The 19777-nt window shown below is 42.7% G+C and overlaps 1 protein-coding gene and 1 long non-coding RNA gene across 2 annotated transcripts in view; one reads left to right on the plus strand and one right to left on the minus strand.

Annotated features, from left to right (window-relative positions):
- Ance-3 (angiotensin-converting enzyme Ance-3) overlaps window positions 1-17840 on the plus strand; it is a 50203-nt gene extending 32363 nt beyond the window's left edge. Inside the window, exons 11-13 of the mRNA XM_077415766.1 lie at window positions 3913-4056; window positions 12802-12968; window positions 16299-17840. Of these exons, the coding sequence (XP_077271892.1) occupies window positions 3913-4056; window positions 12802-12968; window positions 16299-16444 (457 nt within the window). The 3' untranslated portion in view covers window positions 16445-17840. The remainder of the gene's footprint in view (window positions 1-3912; window positions 4057-12801; window positions 12969-16298) is intronic.
- On the minus strand, window positions 663-2950 carry LOC143902679 (uncharacterized). The gene is made up of 2 exons (XR_013258446.1): window positions 2652-2950; window positions 663-2294 (listed from the first exon to the last, which is right to left on the minus strand). It is a non-coding gene; the product is annotated as an uncharacterized LOC143902679 (long non-coding RNA).
- Window positions 17841-19777: the final 1937 nt, after the last annotated feature.

A 19777-nucleotide genomic window follows, 5' to 3' on the forward strand; every position in this document is an offset into this window, starting at 1 on the left:
CAAATCTGTCAGCCGATACGGATATATCGGGTAGAAACGCGTCAATCCAGCGAGCTGCCTCGTCGACTGTCACCGTGCCGTTTATGTCTCGCGGGAGAGATTTATACGTCGATACGAGTTAAATAAAATTTTGTTGAAAATCAAGTTTTGTCGATTTTGGTGTTACATCCCCGACGACGTTTCATTAATTTTTCTAACTTGGGACTATTCCCGTTTCGCAGTTAAAGTGCGCCCGAATCGAGCTTTCGACTTTTACTACATGCACATGTCGCAGTTTCTCGAAGTAGAGTTACATCGCGACTGAAACGGAAATCGGCGAAACCCTTCCGGGGGATTGAATCGCAACCATCGAAACGCGCAATCTTCGATTGCGCGTTTTGCGAAACTTGGTATTTTATTGCCATGAACTATGCACGATCTATTGTCTTATCGAACATGGGAGAATTGTATTTGTATATTGAGTATATTCTCAGTGAACTTCATTAATACATCTTTGTTTCAACGCTCTTTTCATCTCGATCTACGATAAATTACACAAGCTACCTATATGCATTATATACGAGTATATATTATACACGTATATTGACATATACCAACCTAGTTTCTCCGTCAGCAAATTATACTAATTTCCTATCCTTTTCCTACAATTTCGTGTTCGCAAGAATGCATAATTCACATTCCAGTGTTACGTCTGGTCTCCTCTGTATGTCTTCGACATTGTAAATTGCCCGCTTTCCACTCTGCCGCTTCCGAATAGCTTAAAATACTGTAGAAATGTTACTTCTTCTGTTTTATTATTTCAGTCATGATTTCAGATTTATGGGACACACGTGGTACCCCAAGATATTCAAGTCTTAATTCATTATATATTTCAGTTGTTCGTTAAGAAAAAAATACGTTTAAAAAGAATATTCAGTTGATTTCAGCTTCAATAATGAGAAATTTACATTTAACTCGGTAAATGACTAAAAGCGAGAGCAGTTTCTCGAATTGCCTTTCATTTTCTATCATCTTTCCCCGCTAAACCTATACGCCGATCGCACTGACGCAACGTGACGCATGTTTCAGCTACGTGCCGTTCAATACGTCATTTTTCGTGGCGATCGACTGCAACGGTCACGCGAATCGCGCGCGGATCAACGTCGTCATTCATCCTCTCTCCCTTTCGCCATTACCGTTCCGTTTTCGTCCTCACCTCGCCCGCGTACGCGGTGCCCAACGCCTCGTAACGGCGCGGCGCCACGTAATAGCGCGTACATGCATATAGAGATGCAAACGCATACAAACGGGGCGCGCGGCACTTGGCTAGAATTTATCTCCCGCCGATCTCGTGGGTGTACACTGTACACCCATTGCTCCCTTTCGTGGGACCCGCGGTCCCACGTCACGATCTCGCTCCAACGCGCAACGGTCGGCCGGTAAAGTTCCGTTTTCCTCCTCCTCCTCCTCCTTCGCCGCCTCCGCCTCGCAAGCGGCCAAGTATGTCGATGTTTACGGGACGTGATCACCTTACGCGACAACGCCGTGTGGTATTACTGTATCAACTCCACCCAGCAAATGATACCGCGGAAATCCACGCACGGGGTTACAAGTTGTTTTTTTCACGGGCGAAAGCGAACGTGTTCCGCAATACGGAATGAAGGAAGAGGAAAAGAGATTCCTTTTTCCATTGAGAGATACAATTTCGCGCGCTTTAATCGTCATATAACAGTGACGGATCGGAGACAAAAGCTCTCGAAAGTGGTTTCATAATTTGACTTACAGAAAGGACTGTATTTCTACTAGACAAGATAATAGAACTTGAATTAAAATGAGAGAAAGTGAATCGACGGGTGAGCTTCCAATATAAAATGCATTTATTTTACAAAGAATTAATTAAGGATCTGCACATGTTGATTAAAAGATTAATACAGTATTAAAAGAATTTACATAAAAATGTTCTTAGTGCGTATCTTCTTCCCATTTGTATTTTTTATTTGCTTCCGTTATGTCATATTCATATTCACTCTCGTTCTTCTGGTTATTATAATTAAAACTAACGAAAAGCGCTCTGATTTTAATGAAGCTTCTCATAAAAGGCTATCGTTTTTCTGACTGAAAAACTGCATCAAAATGATCCAGGCTGCCTGACGATGCCTGCCATTCAGGGCGAAGGTCTCACCTCGACTCCGTTCAACCGTGTAACCCAATTCAATCGCGTTTCTTCACGGAACGATTCTTTCCCCTTGAATATCGATACGACGCCTCGTTTCAAAGCGTCTCTCCCGCGATGTCATTTGGATGCGCTCGCCCACCTGTGAAGTGTGGGCAGACAAGAAAGGTTAATCGATAAAAATTTGCCAGTAAAAGCAGCCGCAACTGCGAAATCAGGTGGCTACCTTCCCGCGGCGAATTTTGCAACGCCAGAAAATTTATGCCGAATTTTATATTCCACGGCCGCCTGACCGGATTATCCGCCGCGTTCTGAATTCGGCTTACGATAATTACCTGTCGCGCGTAATTTTGTATCTGCGCATCAAAAGGCAAATTGATGCGCAATAATGATCGCCATATAATCAAAAGTATCATAATTAATAGACGAGCGGCTATTTGTACGCCGGTTGTAAAATTCTATTATAAAACCGATGCGAAGTTATGTTTCTTCAACATACGGTAATGAATCCGGGATCTCGTCCGGGATAGTCGGCGTGGGTGTTTATAGGCCGTTCCTTCCTGAAATACGTTTTTAGCCTGGGAAATTGTGGATTTCATTAATTTCGTCGATGACTTCACGCGCGGTCTGATATATAGTCGCAATATATACAACATACGTATGCACGGACGTCACGCGCGTTACGACACTGTATTTTCAAACGACGGGAGACCCGGTGGTCAGCGAGCGAGAGACGCGCCAGTCGTGGAAAGTGGAAGTGTCGGAATAACGACCGGTAATTCCGAGCCGCGACAGATCCCCCGGGTGGATCGCCTAGATGGTATTACGTAAAGGTCGTTGCCGATGTGTGAAGAGTCTCTCGGTGAAACGGCAATGCTCGCAGCATGCTCGCCGGTTTATTGCCGAGCGTCCTGTCTCTGTCTCTCTCTCTCTCTGTCTCTCTCTCTCTCGCTCTCTCTCTCTCTTTCTCTCTCTCTCTCTCTCTCTCTTTCTCTCTTTCTCTCTTTCTCTACAGCCTACCTGACAGCAATGTCGGTCTACGCGCGCCGATGAAAGCGAAAGAGAGAGAGTACTAGCTGTCTCTACCGTCATATTACTAGGTCCATAGAAACCAAGATTCTCCGTAACCCCGCCGACCTCATTGACACTGGCCTTGAAGGCCTCTCTTCAAGGTTCACGAAAAATGACAACTCGAACATGACCACCGCATCCTTTATCTTTAGAACCGCTGCGACTTGAATCTAGATCAGTCATGAATAAATAATCAGATTGCTCGATATAATTTTTTTCTCTAATTCTTTATAAAATTTAAATTCTTTATAAAAGGCAAAAATCATATATATATATATATATATATATATATATAATTAGAATAATGATAATTTATATTAAAATATACCATCTTTTTTATATATTTTATAATCATCAAATTTGTATGATTTTCGTCTTACACGAACTTTTTTCTATATTTTCTCGTTCTGTTAAAGTACATTTCAATTGCCGCGATAATATCTCTCAGTATTGTGTATTATAAAGTCAGTTAATAAAATAAGCGTGACAGAAGGAAGCTCGTTGTAACGAATGACCGTCAACTTTTTCGTATTGCCAGGAATATTTTATGCTCTTCGAGAATGCCCCCACGCGCTGCAATATTTCTTCTCGTGCGCGTACACAAGGCTGATTCAACGCTTCATCAAGTATGCCGAGATATGCGTGAGAGGCATGATATAAGCTAATTAGCTTTCTCCCATATTTTACAGGAATTTCGTGGCTGGCGTACTGCAGTTCCAACTGTATCGTTCGCTGTGCCAGGCTGCGGGACAGAGGTTCGGGCCCGACAATCCGAGGAGGCCGCTGCACAGATGCGACTTTTACAGAAAGCCCGAGGCCGGCAGAATCTTGGGGTGAGACTCGAAAAATCCATTAAATTGACATGCACTTAAATCAAAGCCTCCGGAATATTGCTGTGTCATTTTTTACGCCACGTCTTGCGCAAATCTGCTGTGTATGAAAAGTGGACTTGCAGGCATAAAGACTTACATCTTTTAATAATCGGCTTTTAATCAACATGTACCCCCTTGTGTGCATGCTTTCGCAACGCCAACGGCGCGTTTCTTTGCGGCGCGAAAGCGAACGCGACGAGATCGATCGCGACCAGTCGCCGACTTCGCCGAATTCGCTCGCGAAACGGAAATGCTCGAGACGCGGAAAAAACGAACGTTGCTCACGTCGCGCTTGCATAGTATAATACCTAAAAGTCTTTTTTACGATTGAAAAAGCTGCGCCGCTATATAGTTCGAGCCACTTCAATGTCCGGCAGGCGACACGAGGCGGGTATACGCGAAGCAAGCAGAAAAACGCACAAGTACTAGTTAAATGCTGTATTAAAGCCTCGTAAAATGCACGGGTGAATACGTAACTCGGTAACTTGTTTGACTATATTCGATGACGCCGACGGACGTTAATTATGTATAATTGAAAAAAGATGTCGAGACGGAATTTTTTAATTTACGCGACACGTATTTGAGATAACGATATTTGAGGAACGCCAGGCATTGCGTTAAAATTTTCGCGCACTTTGAGAGGATAAAGATTATCTGAATAAATCTAAATCTTAATTAAAAAAAATTCTGTGTAATTTAGATCGGATAAAAAAATGTAGATCACGGAGAATGACGCAACATCGAGAGAAAGGAAGCAGGATGAGGGAAACGCTCAGTAATACTGCAATTTCATCATTATCTTATTCCTTTAATTGCTTTAATTGTTTTTTTTCTTTGGTACGAAGCATTTTTTAAAAAGTTTGATTTGCATAATTTTTTAAAATAGATAGCAACGCGTCAGGATCGCATTTAAAATTAAAATTCTGCGTTACATAAATACAACTATATCTTAATTTTATTTAATTAATTTTACAAGGTTTAACGTTAGACGTGAAATCGTTCATTCTCGGTTTCTTAATTTTGTTGCCGTCTAATCTCGGCATTGCGCCAAAAATGTCACCGAATGTAAAAAGAAGACGGTGCTTCCAAAGGTAGCTATGTTTTTTATTGCCCATTTCACTTTTAAAATTTGCTAATTATGTCCAATTCCACAAACAAGACGTTCTTGACTCAACTTGACCCGATGGCCATATATCGGAGCCGGATTGCCATCTCAAAATGTCAGAAATTCACGGAATTTTACAGCAAGGCGGGGCCGCAAACTCGATCGATGTCTCATTCGGGGTCTTGACATTTTGGCCCCGAATAATTTTAAGATTCAAGGTTAGAATTTTTTACGCCAAGTTAATGCACGCGTGATAAATACAAAAACTGAAGCTTCCTGAAAAGAGAACGAAGAAAGATATATAGGCGTCCCGCCTTGTCGGCTGATATTTTGCGATCGTCGCGACTAATTTAAAATCCGGATGGAATATTAATTCCTATATTTTAAAAAATTATATAACGTGCTCGTATTAAACAACGTGACATTGTAATTTTTATTCGTGACCTCGCTGAATCAATTAAAAAAGTGTAAATCTGCGAGTTAATGACACACAGATATACGCACTGACCGCGTTTATATACAAATTATATCAGAAATATAAATTATATATTTTTTTTACTATTGAATTTTCGAGAGCGAATTATAGTTTATTTCAGACTAGGTCGCTTAGAATCCGACAATTTAATTTTATATCGCCAATGGAGCGTCTTGAACTTCGCATTTGTTCGCTTGCACAATCGCGTCCGTTGCGTGCTTCTCGCGCAACTATATTTGTGTGGAATATGGAGCATGAAATCTCTAGGACAATTTCGACATTCATAAACTGAGTATATTTATAATGTTTATTCTCGTATGAATATCTTCCAAATAATTCCGCCAATGTAGACACTAACTACTGACTATGACTTGAATTCGCATCAAAGAGCATAGCATTGACGGAAGGATTTACTTTTGTTTATGTCAATTATTTTTAGATTGTTTTAAATTGGTAAATTTGTCAACGGCCGTCCTTTTCCCAGAAACTGGTGTCGCGTCTCGTGCATGTAGCTTCTCGTTGAGAACAATGCGCGCCTAAAGCACGCATTTTGGAGCGTTTGAATGAATCACAAAATTAAATGTAGTACATACACACAGTGATATAACACGTAATAATACAGCTAACTGCCTCGAGAAAGGTGATGCTAAGTAGTCGTCTTTAGCGCCGAAGTCTTTTATGTTTACGCGACTTCGAGGTTTCGCGCAAATGTTCGGCGCCGCGGATTGCGGTTTTGCGTCGTTGATTACGGGGCGCATATTTATGCACGCGAGCGCGATCGTGATTCCCGGCGTGTGTTGCAATATGCGTGCGCCACGGTAATGACGCTTATTGTTAAGATCGTATCGTCCCCCTCCGCCCCTCTCCGTCTCTCTACGGTGCACACACGCGAATTTTGACACGGCGCCTTTATTAACGGAGAACTCGCTTACACACTTGCTCGTATACGCCAAACCAAACAATCTTCGTCGTTATCCACCGCGACTGGTCCACATTGAATTTCATTGATCGCGCCTCGCGCGTGCCCGAGCATTATATCACTGATCGCTTCGCGATCGGATCTCGGTCGCCTTCTCGACGAGCGATCCGGCGGACTATTTGGGTCAACGAGAGGGAAATCTTCGCTCGGTTCTGCAATTTCGCCGGTGCGCCGACCAGACATTTGTCCTCTCGATATTATTGCGATTGCGTCGCTTCTATACAATTTTATTTAATCAAGACGGGAGTATCCCGATAATGATGAATAATAACGAGTATTGATAACCATTTACGGAAGGCGAGACGCGGATCTTACAATTGGTTCGCGGAAAGGCGGACGCACGTAATCGAGCTGGTAAAAAAAGCTGGCGAAACTGCGAAAACATGGGCGTTTATAATAAGTACTATATTGATATTACACACATCGATATTTATATAATCTCCACCCGGTTTATACGTGGGTAAAAGTTCTTGCAGTAATACATGAACGATACATGAAACGTGTAATACGATTTCCATATTTAAGTACGAAATATATAGTAACGAATATATGATGTGAAGACGCAATTTTCATATATTGCGAAAGTGCAAACCAGTCAAGATTAATTAGCTTTATGTTTATTTAATTAGAATTTATAATTTTTTTTTAACTGACCTTCGTCGACTCGCAAAATATTTCGTGCGATTAAATTCCGGCACGTGTCGAAAGGTAAGATAATAAAAAATTGATTCCCCGCTCGCGCGCACGTAATAAAAATTGCGAGAAGCGCGAAATCCCGGGACTCTGCCATTTATTATTACCGCAAAAGGAGCGAGATAACATACGCACTTAGCTCAAACGCCCGTGTTTCCTTCATCGTTATGAAATCGCATTCGCGTTAAAGAGTTACATAAAATGACAAAAAGCATCGGGCGGCAACAGTTTTATTCTAACGTGATAATTTATGTTAGAAACGTTCCCGTCTCTTTTACGATGCACACTCGCGGGCTGAGCCCGCGGACTCGTTCGTGCACATTTACAGGCGTAACGCGGGCAAAGTTTTATAGACGTGGAAAGTTGCATGATCCTTTTGGCACAAGCGGAAACTCGATAAGGATTGTTCCGCGTTTGGAAGTGGGTTCGTAGATCGAAATCTCTTTTGGCGGGCGGCCAAGTTGCCGAGGCATCCTGCAATAAAGCAGTTTTCGTTGAGGTCAAACTAATCTCGATAGAATATAAAATTTAAACTGCAATATGAACGCCGTAATGCAATATTAAATTATGTGTAAAACTCGAGCAAGAGATTTATAGATCAAAATTTCGATTAACTGTTGCAAGCGCTCGTTGAACAAACGGGGAACGATTATAGAACGATAGAAGTATAAAAGGGTGAAGAAACGGGGAATTTCCAATTTTCGACGATTCATGATAAATGCGTCGCGGTATAATAAATTTAAATCACATTTATGTTAATAAAATGTTTCCGCAAATGTGTCTCGTTTTTTTTATCGTCCGCCCGTTGCTCAGATTTGCGGTCGATACACGAGCCTATCGGCGTAGCACGTTGCGAACCGTCGGCGTCCAAACGGAAAATCAGCCAAAGATCGTTTACCGTGCGAAAATCGCGATTTCATCGATCAAGATCGCGCCGACTTTCTGCAATGAGCAATCGAAGGACGATCTCGAACTCGCTCTACGGCGCGTGTCGGCGACGACGGCGACGTCGCGCCGATTGCGAAAGCGCGGTATACGCGGTATAAAAAAAAGAAGAAGAGAAAAAAGAAAACAGAAATATAGCGTGCGTGCGTCGCGTAAAGGAACGCGCGAGAGAGTCCGTAACGCGGCGAAAGAGACTCGACGCTCGGGAGAGTGCAACGCGCTGTTACGTGTCACACTTCCGTTTTCACTGCCCGAGATTCGAGGGCGTCACACGCGAATGAAGAACCCGCGCGAATCGCCATCGACAACCGGATATTTTAATAATAAAAATTCGCACAAACAAATCGATGCCGCGTTTGCATAATCGAGCACGCGATATGTATTCGTCTGTGAAATCAGAAAGGGTGCAGCCTTGCAAATTCTTTTGTGAATAACTTTTCGAGCAACTTTTCGAGCAACACGCGAGGAAATTTCGTAGATTGCGGCACTTCTTCGATCTAATTACGCTTGTCGTGTCATTTTTAATTTTTGATATCATATACGACATAATTTTTCTTCTGCGCACTCAAAAATGTCGTAAAGATTATTCTATTTTATTAACCGGATTTTTATGCCGGATTTGGAGAATTTATATTCTCCTTCGATGAAAGCTTAATTGACGTGGTATTTTCTTATTTCAATTTTTAATTAGCAACTTTAAACAGTGTGACATAAATTTTGTGGTCAAGGTTATTAAGGTCTCGCTTGGAATTATTCAAAAGATTTTGTTATTTATTTACATTTTATATTTATTTTATATTAAATTATGAGTGTGGATTCATTGATATTATTGCTATTCTATATTCTACATTCATCAATATTACTTGAACACATATCGATTCTCTGAATTGCAAAATACGACATCACGGTTGACTTATGCATTCGCTAACACACTGACATGGTGATTTAAACGCAAATGCAAATTAATACTTCGTCCTTGAACGCCGCGGACGATCACGCGGAGGATCGGAAAGGAATCGTTTGAAAGTGGCTACCCCGCGATCGAGCAAACGGCAAAAAGGTTTTGCGGTATACTGTACAACATTTACGCCTTGAATGCAATTGAGAGTAACTGCCGCGTAACTGTTCCCTCGGAACCTTCTGAATGCATAAAATCACCCCTGCCCACGATCGCAGAAACCAAAACGTGATTTAAATGACCGACAATGAGAGCGCAATCATATCCGTTTTAACTCCGCTGTTACACATCCGTACGTTTACAGTAATTTGCCGTTATTGTGGATCCTCAGCGATACTTTCACCGTCCAATCGCTTATTTCTCCGTAAAATCCGAAATTTGTCTCTGTTGTCTATGATAAATCATCTTATTTAATCTCCAGTGTTTATCTCGAAAGCAATAAAAATTAATAAAAATCTATCTTACAAAATTACGTATAAAAACACTGTTTTTAATTTAGATATTTTTCAATACCTATTGTATTTTTTTACATCTTCCTTTCTTTCTCACTTCTCATTTTTATCATGAAAGAGTGCATTTTATAAAAACGCTACGTTTAAATGCGGTGCTTCAAAAATTCTAAATATTCCAACTATGAGATAAAAGTCTATTTTTATAGATACAATTAATTACAAGAATATTATTAAGATGCAACGATAAATTTTATAAAAGGTTTCACCTATCTCGAATCGAGTATTCTTGAATTAATTATTCCCGAATTAAGTAATTCAATCAGACGCTTACTGTTGTTTATTATACTTTCGCGATGAGTTTATGCACCTGTTTGATGATACACCACATCGGCAAAACGTTCGCCTCCTCGCAGCATCTCGGCGTTACGAAATGCATCGTCGGCAGGAAAGTACCGATTTCGCCTACGTGCCGAACACCGGAAATTATGTGATCGATATAAATTACGGCCGAAGGCTGAAAGAGAGTGAGAGAGAGGGAGTAACGAAGAGAGAGAGAGAGAGAGAGAGATCGGGCTTCTCGAGATGTGTCGAAATGTTTTGACCAATCAAAAAGTTTTCCGAAAAGTTCTCCTCCACAAGAGGCGCGGTGGGTGCACGAATATTTTTCTTATTTTATGCGAGTAACCGCCGCGGAAACGGATTGACGATGGAATTGATGTCAGTGAGGAGCTCGTATCCTTCTTTCTCTCTCTCGTAACGCCGGCGCCGCGATTGCAATTGACATTATCTGTCGATTGCACCATCTGATAACGTGAAATCACCGCAATTTCTCGATAGGCCGCCGTGATGTAATTAATTCACGAATTTAGCCCTGAAATGCTCGTGGATACGTAAATAATTGTCAAGATTAATCTCTGTCGCACGACCTGGTTTCGCGGACATATATTGAATGCACGCAGCAAACTAAGTTTCTTTGAGACTGGAATATACAATCAACATGTTAATCAGAGATATATGGTTAACTAAAAATATATAAGTAATTTCTCTGTGAATAATCTCCTATATATCAATTTATTTATCAAATTATTACGATATATACAGTAGTACATCGATTATTCCTGATTCCATAAATCGTGATTATAAAGATATACGCAAAAATTCACCGTTGTATACATTATACATGTAGCGAGTAGCGAGTCGAATAAAAGGAATTGAACGCGGCAACATTTTATATGCCCGCAAAACGTATTTTAAAGAAGTTGGGTCGAAGTTAAAAGCCTGTTAATCCATTTAGCGAACGTTGCGCTATAACGATGCCGCGATACGCCGTGATTATGCATAAAGGAAAAGTTGCGAGAGTTCGCCGTTGATCCAATGTGGATCGATCTGAGAGGCCGCGCGATCAGCGCGGGATATATACCGTCGCCACCGTTGCGTAATCGCCGCGCGTCTAAACAGTCACCTCCGTTGGCACCGTGCACCAGTTCTCAGGGACCGCGGAGCGTGTCGCCTTTAAAGTTGTTTTAATCTTAAATCGGGCGCAGACGAAGATCGTTCGATCATCCGACAGTGTCGATGGCCTAATCTGAATTCATTTGCCATCAATCGTCCCGGCCGTTGTGGCATATTGTCTCGCTTCTCCGATTAAATTTGCGTATTAATTTTGGAAGAGCGGCGAGACAGAAATGTTGTATCCTTTTACTGCTCCAGGGGGAGATTGTGTTTTTTATCTCGCAGACTAAGAAAAAAACCGAGAATAAAAAGCATCTGGATTTTTTTCACTCTGGAAAGTCTGCGACGCCGACGCGACGTCGCTTTCAAGTTGTGACCTATAAATTGAAACGTGCGATATTATAATCTCAAATGCATGCGTTGCAAGCAAAGTTTGTTTATCGTTCTACGAGGAAAACGAAACTCGTAAAATAAGAAATTAAATCGATCTCAAAATATTTATGACATATTTCCATATAACTCATACTGTTTTCGGAAATATTTTTCCAGTTATATATATATATATATATTTTTTTTTTTTAAGTTCAGATTAAGAGGTGACAACGAAAAATATCGTCGGGAAGATATGTCAATGTCTAGAATAAAGTATGTAAAATAAAGACATATGACCGATGATATGGCTATATCAGTTAAGTAACTCATACTTGTCGAAGATACGACGTCGACGTTGGCATAAATTGTTCGTGGAATTCCAAACGGCGGCGCAGCGCAATAAATTTCGCGACGGCATTCCGCGCTGTCATAACGCGAAATGTATCGCCCCACGCAGATTAAAATCGCGTCGGAAACGGTTTGTCGAATGGATTATGACGTTCGACGGAGTCAGGCGCGGAGCACAAATTAGAAATATGATATGATCCCGATGGATAGAGCCGTGGAATCGTGACGGCGCGGGCGGAGTTATAAAATCGCGCGTTATTAAATCACGTCTCTCGTTATTATTGCACTGCGTGTCGTTGGTTCGCCACCTTGATTCCGTGTTATCCTTTCTTTTCTACGTCGCCGCGCGTTTCCGCGCGAAAAGCACGTCCGGCAATGAAAGAATGCCGAGTCGTAAATACCTCGTACCGCCACGCTACTATGCACGCGTATACCGAATAATATCCACCTGCAGAAATCGTCGAGATTATCCCTTATGTAATCGCTTTATACGGCGCGTAATCTCTTTTTCTCGACGGCGCGGCGCGGCGCGGTCTGTGCATTCCGTTTGTCTAACGACCTCGCGAACAGCGATTCCCGCTGAATAGAGCAAAAAGTACCGCGCATTCTTACACATGCTCTCGCCACTCACGAGCGAATAGTCTGACTCTCGTTTAAATAATTTCATTGAAAATATTTACATAAAAATAATCCGGTAAAAGACTACCGACAATTTTAATCTTAGCAACTGTTTAAAGAGCTGTTTCCGGACTACTATTTTGCGCGGAATATTATTTTAAAGATCACAGAAAGCTCTACATTTGTATATCTCTTTCCAGAAAAATATTCCAGTTTCAACGAGTTCTAGTGTTCCAACTGATATAGCAAAATTTCATTATAGAAGATTCGATGGAGTGCGGCAAACTAACGAATTGTTTTGATTCGCAGGAGATTGATGGAGAGGGGCTCGTCCATCCCGTGGCAGGAAACGCTGCGAGAAGCCACCGGCGAGTTCAGATTAGACGGATCCGCTCTTAGGGAGTACTTCCGGCCATTAGAGGACTGGTTGAGGACCGAGAATTTGAGAACGGGCGAAGTGGTCGGCTGGTCATACGGTAAAGAGAGAAAGAGCGAGGGGTGCAGGGAGGGGAAAGAGATAGACCGCGCTCGTTTAAATTTACAGGATTTAAACCATTCTCTTTTTCGGCCGTTGCGACACTTTCCGCGCGCTGATTTACGGCAACGTCGTACGTCACGCTTATACCCCTAATTAAAGATAAATGTTACAACGGCCGGATACCACCGGAGATCGATTCAGGTGACGTTGTGGAACCGGCGTAGTGCGACGCGATGACTTTCGACGTAACTTGCTTACAAATTATGCAATTTCCTACTGTAACAGATTGAAGGTTGCAGTTCCCACGTGCTACTTTACTGGCGAACGTTATAAATGTTCATTGTATATGACGACATTCGACTTGTGAATTACGATTCGCTGTGTGTGTGTTTGTTTGTGTGTACGTGTATGTGTGTGTCCATAATACGGTGAAACTATTGAGATTAACGGCCTGCACCTAGCGAAGAGCATGCATCTTGCCAAATTCTTGACGCGCCGGTCACCGCGGTCGCGCGTTATATAAAAAACCGTTACACGTGGAAGAACTCGGATATGTATGTACATCGTGCCCCGCGCTCATCCCATAAATTACGTCGGTGCGTTTCGCAAGCATAGCGGAGCACTTCGAGCGGAATAAAAAAGTTATGAATTCTCTTAAATAAAGTAAAACCGTTATGTATATGCGTAATAAATCAAGAAGTGTCGACATCCCCGAGGAACGAAAGGGAAAACGGACAAGAGGACCTCGACAAGATCGATCGTGGCGATAATGAGGAACGATATCGCATTCCGCGAAGCTGCGAGGAATTCGACTCTTCTGGAAGGAGAAAAAAAAAAGAAGAGAACGCGAAGAAATCCGCGCGCGGTGGCCGCGCCGTTGACGGAAAAGCACGCGCGCGAATGCCAGCAACGCGAATTATCCGGCCGCCGGCGCGCGGCGGTCTTTCTTGCCTTCGTGAAACGCCGAGGCGTGTCTTTTTTTTCCCAATAACGAAACGTTCGCGCTATTTCCGCGATAAAACGCAGAGAGACGGCGCGCGCAGGGCCCCCGTCGTCGGGAGAGGAGGTCGATTGTAAAGTTCTGGCCCCGTGGGACTGGAAAATTGCGAAAGCGAAGTGTGAAACGAGGAAAAGGCCGCCGGGAGAAGAGAGCTAGGAAAGGATAAATATAGCGACGTATACTTAAAGAAGAAAAAAGAGAAAGAGAGAAAGAGAGCGATAGGAGAATCGTGAGACAGGCTCGACGACCGCACTCTCGTTTCTATCGCGCGCCGTAAGAACTCCCCGATGTGCATTCATCCATCCGTTTGCGAATTTGCGAAGAGGCGAGATCGAGATTCGCACACGTGCACGTGTGCATGCCGGCATTAGATTCGCGCGCGCGAGCTTCGTTTCTTCTGGCGTGAGAGCGAACATCGCGTTCACGTCAATCGGGAGCAAGGTACGCGTGATCGAGAAATCCATTCGACTACGCAATATTATGTAATGAGGTTCCCCACCAGCCGGGGGCGATCGATCCAGTTACACGTGATTTCGTTACGGGAAGTAATTCTGGGAGAACATACACCTTTCCCCGAAAGAGCAGATCTCTAAATTAAGATACCTAATACGTTGAGCGCGCGTTCGGCCGAGGAAACTGACTTTTTCTCTCCGCGAGGTATACGGTATATCTTGTGGTGCGCCGTAAAGGAAAATGCAAATCACGAAATAGGAAGACGGATTAGTCATGGTAGGAATATTCGTCATGTCCAGCCGCGGAAAGTGAAAAGACACAGCGTAATGTTAGAGAGTCGCTTTGGACAACCAATTTGCATTGCAGAAGTTCGTTTTACTTGATTGCAAGCGTTATGCAGGCAACGTATATTAGTATCGTTAGCTTAACCTGAATTCGAGCGCCGGCGCGCCGCGGACGCGTGCAGAGTCCGTCTTGCATAACGTGCGCGCACGCCTTGTCAATATTTTCAACCAAAACAGCCGGACGAAACGCGCCGGACAAATGCGGTGCATAAATCTGCGCTTGCTCTATAGCAAAACGGTTATTTAGCGCGTTTAAGCGGCAGGAGGGGCTTCCTTCTCGGAGATGGATTCCGATGGAAGGAAACTCGTGCACACGCGTAACCGCGCGATAAGAAAAAAAAAATCATGGAACGCCAGTCATATAATTTCACTTTCATTCGATCTTCGTTCTCGTTTCGCCCGGTAACGTCTCCCGGTTACGCACCGCGCTTAATGCACGTACGATGTAACGGAAAAACAAAGAGCGAAGCTCTCGATCGAGCGAATGATAATAATTTCTCCAAGCGGTTTTAAGTACCGTTACGTGCAAAGAGATTGAAAGGAACAGTTGGATCAGGTATTATTTAATACGTCGCTTCGTCGTTGTATATGTATACATATATAAATAAGTAAAAGTACGGCCTATGATTTGCACGCGCACCGAGAGCAGGAACGTGGCCGCAAATAATTGAAAGATAGATCGCTTCATCTTTAAAAGAATCGGTGGATATATATATTCCGTCTGTGCACTTTGCGGCCGTGAGCCACCAATTATCTTATCGTATTTCACTCGAGTAGATTGATGTTATTAAATTTTTTCGAGTAACACTTAATCATAAAAACGATCGGTAATTTCTCGGAGCGATCGTGGCGCATTGGATAAGAAAAATCGCGTTAATACGTTATGCGAACTGAATGAAGTAATATCGGCGCATTGTGCCCGATGACGAGATAACGAGGTACGTGTTATTATTAAGTAGCGTTTCCACTCCCCGTGCCACCTTCCATCGACGTAGCCACAACTGATTAAACCCGCAAGAAATCGCTGTCTAGCGAGAGACCCGAGATAGCTCGGCGCCAAGCCCCCGAGCAAATCAAGCGGAACGACGACACGTGATTCCAGCGAAAAAGCGATACTGATGAATTCGCCGAAAAATGTTCGCAGAAACAAAGCCACGAAGGGAAAGGTAGACTGACCCCTCCGCCGTGTGGTTTCCTTTACTCGCCGCGAGATTCTCTCCTTCCTGCTCCTGTCGATCTCGATTACGGGATTTTAGAACGGCCCGTTTCCTCCCCTTCGCCCCTCCCCGGCGAATCGATCGCGCGATCTCCGTAGCACGCTCACTTTGGACGATCGAGAGAATATATCTTAGCTGCTGTTTCGATAAAATGCAGGTTTCGTTATTCTTTTTTTAACTGTTAGAGCAGCGATTTTAATCAATCGATCGTGACGCGAGTAAAATGCGAGCTGGGTTCCGTTGACCACTTTCAATAATCTAAAAAAAAAGTGATATAATTATGTAATTTAATAATAAGTTAATTTGTTACATAGACGGAGACTTTTGCAAAAGGAGCATAGAGACCGCGGGCCTGCAGGTTTACGGTAGCGGCTTCTACAACGGCGGCATATCCATCTCCACGTCTTGGATCGCGACAGGAAGTATGATGATTCTTTGGATTGCGTCAACGCTCTATTGAACGCATCAACAACCCTCTATTGAACAATTGGACAACAAGTAGCCGATTCATCATCGAGCAATGATAATGAATTTAGGGAGAGCTCGTTATACCGATTACGCGTCATCTGCCAAAATAAACCAAATCATATTTCTTTAACATCACTGAATAAATCTTGAAAATAGTGAAATTATTTGCCCGAATATATCTGGTCGGTGGATGGCAAAATAATAATTGTTACTGCCAAGTAATACAAGTACTTTAAAGTACACTCTTGTCAAGCGTGTGTGTGTGTGTGTCAAGCTGCACGCTTTACGTGATGTAAAAAGGTCACACTGTCAATTTACAAATATTATTATTACGTAGATCTGTATAATTGTAATACTATTAATATTAAACATTTATTACTATATATTATAATATATTATGTTATATGTCATGCTATAATATTATACGCAGTATTACAATTAAGAATACAAAGCGTGCATGAAAACGTATGTATTGTGCGTGGGTGTAAATGCATAAATCATTTCATATACTTGAACGGCTCATGATTCACGCCCTGTAACTATATTGGCACTGTTGGTTGACCAAATAAAATTGTACCTACTGTTGTAAAAAAAATGCGTCGGAATATTCAGCACAAATGGGCCGAAATATTTTTTTTCGGCCCGGAACCGTCACATTAAGAGTGCTCGTTAAACGGCATACTTGACTTTCGCGTCGACGTACGGAAGGAATAAAGGGAGGATATTTTATATTCGCGAAAGAAAGAGGAATCCTCTCGAATGGCACGCACAAAAGCTGCTCGACAACAAAAGCCACGCCGGACGGCTCCCTTAACTTGCGTAATTGAAAGCCGGCGAAATCGTACCAGGTGAAATCGCGCTTTTGCTGTCAAATTACCGGTAAACTCAATGGGACCACCCTATCCCTTACCATTTTATTGCATCTTTTACCGCCGCCATTAGATCGCTCAATCCTTTTAACTACCGTAACTCACGTATCACGACGCATTTTCGTTCGCTTCGGCATTAGCAGGTCGTGAATGCGAATAACGATTTCCGAGACGATCTCGATAAATAGCGTATAAACGTATACACAATTACACGATTCGCTTCGACCGCATTCTTCTAAATTACGGTGAATGATATGCCTGATTACTAAAGATTTTATAACACTGAATATTTAAATTATCCAGTCATAAAAATCTCAATAAACTTTAATAAGGAATTTTAACAATTAATAATTTTAATAAAATGCATATAATTCAGATTTGTAACGAACAGATGTCTTCGCGAAGATAACATCCATTTTCTCGAAAACCGTAAAATTAGACGCATGAATATTAATCTTGGATACAAACGCAACAATGGGGGGGGGGCTCTTATTAAACCCTTTTGTTTCACGGCCGCTTCTCTCATCCGATTTTTCATTGCAGCATGCGCCGACGCGTAGGACGTCAGCTTTCACGTGTAAGAAATGCCATTATTGTTTTGCAAAGGCACGCCACTGAAACGTACCCGTAATTGCACAAAGGTGGTCCCTGCTGTCCAGAAAACTGGTCCGCCCGTCTTGCGTAATGAGAAGACGCGGAAATCGACCGCGTCGGGCAAAAAGAAACGTCTTGCATCATCATCGAACGTGCACGCATTTCATCGCGCGCGCGACCGGAAATATTTCTGATCTTATCATTTCACGCGGCGGACACGAAGCACACCATCTTGCGCATAATATACCCCGACGACGACGACGAAAGCGGAATATTTGATTTCAATACCGGTCGCGCGAGAGTTTCATATCTTCTGGCACGGCGCAGATTAATTTCTCGCATGTTCGCGATTCGCGACTGATCAACTCGTCGAATTAACGACATAGCGTGCAATTATTCCTCCCTTGCATAATCGAGAGGTAATTCGCGCCGCGAGCTAAGTCCGCGCTTCCTGTCGCGGAGAAGACACGGCGATTCTATTAACTGAAACGACGCGAATACGCAATTTTAATTTATTCCGGGATAGCGCTTCGAACACGGAAATCGACAAAAGCTATAAAGAGACCATAGAGTCCGTAGTACCTGACTGTTCCAAATTGATCTATCCCATTACGGAATCGTAGATTGCCCGGCAATTAAGCGTCGTCGTTATTCTAAGTTTCTATCCTGGAATTATTTTGAAATTCTTACTTAACGTGAGCGAAATATTACTTCACACGATACATCAGACATTACCTCGTTACTCATCGGGCATAGGCGCCACCTTACCGAGATATGGACTCCTAATTTCGTTTAAATTGCCTTTCCGTTTGAAAAAACTCGATCAAATATTAAGTTAATGTTATAATATCACGATTTTTGAAGGGATATTTCAATAACTACAAATAATAAAGAAATAGTTATTTCCACCAATAAACGAATCATATTCTTAGGCACCATAAATTGATTGATAAATATTGAAGATTCAAAATTTCAATTACTAATGATCAGTTGCACAATAGACATTTTGGATTAATTATATTATTTTTATTTTTTTATTTCTATCTTTCTTATTTTTACAATAAAGAGCGATGGAGCGGTAATAGGTGAAGGATAAAGTTAATGAAAGAAGACATTGATGAAAGAAGTTTCTCTCTCGTTGATAATGCTAGGATTAAGCAATATTGACGGATAACGTTCGTGAGAGAGGCTTCTGAGGACCGATCATAAATCGCTCGGAGTGGAAATCGGTCAGAGACGGATGAACCGGACGTACGTCGCGGTTTGGTTGGTCGACGCCCATGAAACGGTTTGGCGATCTGCCCCAAAACTGGTCCGACCAGTTGCATAATCGGAAGACCGGGAAGTCGTGCCTTTCCGCGAAACGTCTGCGAGGCGCACAATGAGAGCCGACTGACTGGACGCCAACTCTCGTCCACTTTCACCGTCGGTCGCGCGCACCGTTTTAGCCGGTGGTTTTAGCCGCGACGCAACCACCGGTTATATCCGCGGACGGCCGAAATCGGCGAGAGAGGAAAAAAGAGAGAAAGGGCGAAAAAAAGAGCCGCGCAATTTCGCCGCCCGGCCGGAATCGGATGTAATCGTTTTAATTGAGGCCTCTTGGAAAGGTGGAGCCTCGACAAACGACGAACCGACGAAATCGTTTCGAGATTGTCCGTGAAAGTGATTCAGAAAGCAGATCGGCTCCACTTCGCCTCCCTCTGCCGATACGCCGGCATTGATACGGGTGCATGTTTTGTGTAGTATCGCAAAAAGAAGAAAGAAAAAGTCAATTCGTTTCATACACCTACTTCGCGAGTTAAGCAATTCGAATGCCGACGGGCCGAGGAATCGGTTACGTCACGCGTGTCGACCGTATGGAA

This window comes from Temnothorax americanus, unplaced genomic scaffold (genome assembly GCF_048541705.1).
Source record: "Temnothorax americanus isolate GAGA-0224 unplaced genomic scaffold, ASM4854170v1 Scaffold4, whole genome shotgun sequence".
Lineage (NCBI taxonomy): Eukaryota > Metazoa > Arthropoda > Insecta > Hymenoptera > Formicidae > Temnothorax > Temnothorax americanus.